At 37.5% G+C, this 6,077-nt stretch overlaps 1 protein-coding gene across 4 annotated transcripts in view; it reads right to left on the bottom strand.

Moving 5' to 3' along the window:
- mcf2la (mcf.2 cell line derived transforming sequence-like a) overlaps positions 1-6,077 on the bottom strand; it is an 87,260-nt gene that overhangs the window by 64,495 nt on the left and 16,688 nt on the right. Inside the window, exon 1 of one of the 4 annotated variants that reach the window (XM_024294407.2) lies at positions 832-1,533. The exons of 1 other annotated variant lie outside the window; for it this stretch is intronic. In XM_024294407.2, coding sequence (XP_024150175.1) covers positions 832-904 — 73 coding nt within the window. In that variant the 5' untranslated portion in view covers positions 905-1,533. Of the gene's footprint in view, positions 1-831; positions 1,534-6,077 lie in introns of those variants that run through there. 2 more of the 4 variants (XM_024294409.2, XM_024294411.2) reach the window with 2 other exon arrangements.

Consider the following 6,077-nt stretch of genomic DNA (forward strand, 5'->3'; position numbering starts at 1 on the left):
TAATTTAGACTTTTTTTTTTAAGTCTTTTAGCCTATTTTGGAGTCATGCTAATATATACCCGCTAGCTGTTTTGGCTACTTTAGACTTTTTTCAGTTTTTAAGGCTATTTTGAAATTAGCTAATTTCAGCGTTTTCAGGTATTAGCTTCAGCATTTTTAGCTATCAATTTCAGCATCTTCACTTATCACCACTAGCATCCTCAGCGGCCAAATTCAGCTTACAGCATAATCACAGGTAATGCTATAGATCTACTTCCCAATATGTTAAAAATGAAGGTTTTAAAGTTTTAAAAATGTCATTTTCAGTTGTTCAATAATATTTATCCTGTTCGACCTAAGGTGTGTTCTGGATTTTGGCCCCTGTGTGTTTGAGTTTGTCACTCCTCCCCTAGAGGTTATTTGATGAACTGACTTTTCTTCTCTTCATTTCCACTTTTGCTGATCTTCAATCCGGAAGACTGTAAGATTGCTTCAGGGCGTTTGCCTTGCTAAGACAACATCCTTGCACGTGTAGACACGGATAAATGGTTCCCAAACTGTGGTTAATCATCTGTAACAGTAGAAACTCTAATCCCGCTCTGTAAGAACTAGATTGAGAATAAAGTAACTGGATGTTTGTATGATCAATATTCTTTTACAGTCTCACTCACACTTGTATTTTGATCTAAAGCAATTTTTAGCCAAAAAATGAAACTAAGTAAGTGAACAGATTGTCCGGTAGATTGTAAATGCTAGTTCAAAGAGAAAAACACCTGCAGGATTAGGATCATCTCCTGTTTCCTCTCCATTAAAAATGCAGGCAGCTCTCCCAGCAGAAACACTGTGAAGTACCTGTCATCAGCTTCAGCTGCAGCCACAGCCTGGTGATCTCGTGGCAGAGTTGTGAAACTCGGTTCAGAGCCATTGTTGTGCCGCCGCATCTATGCAAACACGCACACACACACACACACAGCTAGAACAAACTCACACAGTTGTGTCAGACAGCATCGCGGGGGAAGTCCATGCTGCCTCAGCCGAGGACCTCAGCTGCGTACTGAGCTGTCACCGTGCAGCACAGCCGCCGCCACACACACACAAACCCTCCAGTGAGCGCCAGCCGAGGAGGCGGAGCTGCAGAAAGTCCACCCCGCTCTCCTGTTACACGGCCTTCACGCCGCAGACAGGAGCACGGACCTTCAAGAACTCCAATCACGCCCTTTTCTGCTGGATGAAGCTATAATCCGCGATTGTGATCTGTGTTTGTTGGAGTTACTGTCATGTTTCAGCAGATCTTTGTTGGACCACAAAGGTTTTGTCTGACAGACGGCAGAAAAATCCATTTTTCATCCAGAACACACACAGTCTTCTTCAGAAAAGAGAGCACGACAAAGGAAATGTTCTTTAAAAAGAAAAGAAAAACTGTGATAAAAATGTAGATGCATCTTATGATGTACAGCAGAGAAAGCTTTAGTCTGCCACACGCTGGTGAAACAGAGAACAACTGATTACAACAACATTTAAACACCTTCAACTCAATCTTTGTTTATTTTAAACTGTTTTATTAAAGTCGTTGCATCAGATTTCTGTAAAAATGGCTGCAGAGTCTGAACTTGATCAAAAAAAGAACAGAAAATTATCATTCAATGCTTACAGCTTTATACAATTACTTTATTAATTCATCATAAACTGTTTTGTTTTTAGTAAAGCTTGACATTCACAGATATCCAGTATTTTTCATGATTTGACACAATCATTTCACAGTGAGCGTAAAACTATCATAAAAACTACATTTCTATGGATCTATTTTGGGGGCCAGAAATATTTGAAAACCAAATAAAATATTTTGAAAAAAATATTGGTGTTTAGCCAAAAATTAAAATATAAAATGTCCAAAACTTTTTGCTATTCTAAAATAAACTTAACTATTTTCTGCTTCAGATGTTCTGTTTTTTAGGTTTGAAAAGTCAAAATTTTAGTTTCAAATCTTTTTTTCACTTTTTAACTCTTTTTTTTTTGTTTTCTCTAAATTTCTGTTTCAAAACTTTTAGCCCTGTTGTGGCGCGTGGGGGCGGGGCTAACATGAAGGACCAATCAAAATCAGAGAGGGTGGTAACTTCAGTCCCGGTGCATTCACTGACTCTGAGAACTGTGATGATTACGGCCAGAAAATGACTAGTAGATAAAGGTGGTGTGAACGTAGCTTATGAAAAAGAGCGTAAACCTGAAGATGAACATTTGTCAATTAAGAAAAAATGTGAATTATATATAAAAAAAAAAGTTTTTTAAAGTTTTTACATCTAACAGTGCAGCTATAGACTGAAAACCATATGCTAGCATTGGTTAGCATCTGGCTCATCAAAAACCATTATTCAAACCTACGGTGGTCGCCATGTTGACAGGCCCTCTGGGTAATTCTATCATTTATTTTATTGTTATTAATGATGTTATCTTATTTCTAACTTGTAGGATTTTGACTAAATATATTTTTATGGAGAGTAAAATATTGAAAGTTATTTAAGGTTTAAGTTGATTTATTCTGGAATAATATTCCTGCCTTTTCATTAATCACGATTAGGTTTAAAAGTTATGGTTTTAAAGTTTTTTTAAAAAATGTCATTTTAGGTTATTTAATGAATGTTTTTCCTGCGACTGAAGGTTCGTTTTAGATTGTGGCCCTCAGAGAGCCTAATTGAGTTTGACCATCCTTCACTAGAGTAACCAAAGACTAATTTAGCTCGATAAAAAGCCCCGACTTGGTAACCTTTGTGGATTCATAACATTTGTTTTTTAAACCTGCTTGAAGAAGGAAGTGAAAGTGTCACCTCTCTGTGCAGACAAACACGCCTTAAGCAAAGATCTCTTTCTGTTCTAGAACATAGAGATATTAATAGAACTTTGAGTTGACGGGTCCGTTTTATCAGAGAAAATAACTTCCTGAAACACTTTTCCATAATAAGACAAAAGAGTAAATTTGTTTCTGTAAACACAAGCTGGATGTTTTTCCTGATAAAATCCAGTTATTACACACTATTTGAATTAAAAAGCATAGATTACAGCTAAGTGCTATAATAATAAACAACAAGCATCTTATTTGATTTAAATTAAGCTCCTTAAATAGCTAATTTTTGACAGTTGCTAAACATGAACGCATCTTTTCAACTGGACTGACCCATCAAGTGGAAAACAAACATCCTCAATGCCTGCGTGTGCACGTGTTGGTGTTGACATGGATGTGGAGCAGACTGGGTCTGGTGGAGGGATGTGGAGCAGACTGCTGCTACAATCGTTTGCAGCTGAAGTCGGAACTCCAGCGGACGTCCGTGAGGGCAAAGAAGAAACGCCGCACACCGCCGGCGCTCCGAAGCATAAACAGGAAGACACCAATTCAGAAGTGACTCACAGGCTGAAACTAAGAGGGCGGACTACACCAGGAAGACCAGAGGGTGTTGATATGAACTTAGGTTACTTCTAGGTGTCAAACTCCAAATCAAAATCCAAAACACACACACAATAAACATTTATTGAACACTCTATAACTACATTTTAAAACTTTAAAAAAGAACTTTTTAACATAATTATGAACTAGATATATAGGATTACCTGTAATAATGCTAGTGTGAATGCTGTAAGATGAAATTGAAGATGCTAGCTGCAATCACTGAAGCTAAATTCTGAAAACGCTGAAACTGATACCTAGCTGAAATATTATCTAAATGCCAAATTAGCATAAAAAAAACTTTTAAAAAAACTTATGTTTGTCAAAACAGCTAGCATGTATCTAAAAAAAATAACTAAACTTCAAAATAGCCTAAAAACTGAGAAAAGACCAAATTATCCAAAACAGCTAGCATGTAGCTTAAATATTAGCTAAATGCCAAATTAGCATAAAAACACTTGAAAAGAACTTATTTTTGTCAAAACAGCTAGCATGTATCTAAAAAAATAGCTAAACTCCAAAATAGCCTAGAAAATATTATTAAATGTCAAAATAGCCCCAAAAGCTAGCAGAATGACAATTTTTAAAACTTTAAAACCGTAACTTCTTATCATACTTGTGAATAAAAAAAGACAGGAGTATCATTCCAGAATAAATCAATTTAACCCTTAAATCTTCTTTTCCTTTTGGCTTTTCCCTTCAGGGTCGCCACATAGAATCAGTTTCCTCCATAAACCTCAAATAACTTTCAGTATTTTACTCTCCATAAAAATATATTTAGTAAAAATTACACAAGTTAGAAATGAGCACAAGATAACATCGGGTCATTAATAACAATAAAATAAGATGATCTGGAGGGCCGGATGCGGCCCCCGGGCCTTGACTCTGACACATGCCCTAGACCAGAGGTCTGCAACCTGCAGCTCCAGATCCACATGTATCTCTTTTCTCTCTCCATGGTGGCTTATTGGTCAAACCTAAAATAAGTCATGGAGACTGCTGACCCAGACATGTGAACCGTCAGAGTCAGCAGCTCCTGCTTAAACTACCTAAAGAAAACAAATAAACAAAGCCCACAAACTAAGACTACCAACCACAAACTAAAATAACAAAACCCAGCAGAGTAAGACTGATGAGGACAAAGAGGAGAAAAAATAAATAAAATATATATTTTTTTCTTTTTCAAAGTAAGGGTTACTTAATTAAAATGTATTTAGTTTAGTTAGTTACATTTATGCATTGATGACTGAGGTTCACATAGATGATAAACTATGAAGGTTTTTACATCCTGTTGACCTGAAGACGTCTTGTTTGTTCAACTCTACCTCCAGAATGAACAGATTTTAAATGTAAAACTAAACTTTGGCAGCAAATTTGATGTTTTGTGAGTTAAAAGCACATATTATCTTATGCTGCACAACATTGGTTACTATCTGTCCAGAGCTGAACTGAGATGATCCTGTTTGGCACAGAGCATCTTTTATATTGAAAATAAGTTATTTGAGCTTCTGTCAAACGTAAAAAAAATATATATACATTACTGAGAGATGCTAGGTTATTTTTATATTTAAATAGCCTGTCCATTAGGATGTGACGGTCGACAGTGTCAAAGGCTGCGGTTAAGTCCAGTAACAGTCAATACTGACAATTATTGTCAATAAAGTTTTACTTATACTCCAACTGAAAAACTAATAATCTTAAACATTAGTAACCTTCCCAGAGAGTAAGACTCCACTCACACCATGTGAAACACATTGGGGCCGACCCACACCTGTTGGGCTGCCCTAGAGACAATCTGCTCAAAGTACAGCTATTTTGGTCGCCCTGAGGTCCTTTGCAGAGGTGTGAACCTTGGTGGATTCCATAGCTAGTAGGACTTATTGTATCAGCTCACATGTTTGGACACTGACCGCAAAACGAGTTCATGGACGGTGAGAAATCCACCCTGTGTGGTTCTGGTGGAAAAGCCCAACTGCTTAGCTGTGAACTGGCCCCCACAGCACAGCTGTTCATACCTGGATGGTGCCCACAATCCTCGGACGGAACCAAACCATAACGCCTGTGCCACTGTAAGGACAGTTTTCACTCACCGGTTACAGCAGGTGGCAGTATATCTTTAACATCCACCACTGAATAGAAAGAAGAACTTGAAACAGGAAGAAAAAAGGATGTTGTCAACTGAATCATGCCCTGCTACGGTGGCCCTGAAGGGTCAAAACACAACACTTTCAGTTCACAACACAACACTGTACGGTGGTCCTGAAGGATCACAACACTTTAAGTTCACAACACAACACTTAAGGGTCACAACACAATACTTTGAGTTCACAACATTTTAGGGTCACAACACTTAAGGGTCACAACACTTTAGGGTCACAAGACAACACTTTAAGTTCACAACATAACACCTAAGGGTCACAACACAATACTTTGAGTTCACAACATTTTAGGGTCACTACACTTTAGGGTTACTACACTTTAGGGTCACTACACTTTAAGTTCACAACATAGCACTTTAGGGTCACTACACAATACATTGAGTTCACAACATTTTAAGGTCACAAGACTTTAGGGTCACAACACTTTAAGTTCACAAAACAAGACTTTAGGGTCACAACACTTACAAGACACAACACTTTAGGGTCACTACACTTTCAAGACA

This window comes from Oryzias melastigma, linkage group LG9, assembly GCF_002922805.2.
Source record: "Oryzias melastigma strain HK-1 linkage group LG9, ASM292280v2, whole genome shotgun sequence".
In the NCBI taxonomy this organism is placed as follows: Eukaryota; Metazoa; Chordata; class Actinopteri; order Beloniformes; family Adrianichthyidae; genus Oryzias; species Oryzias melastigma.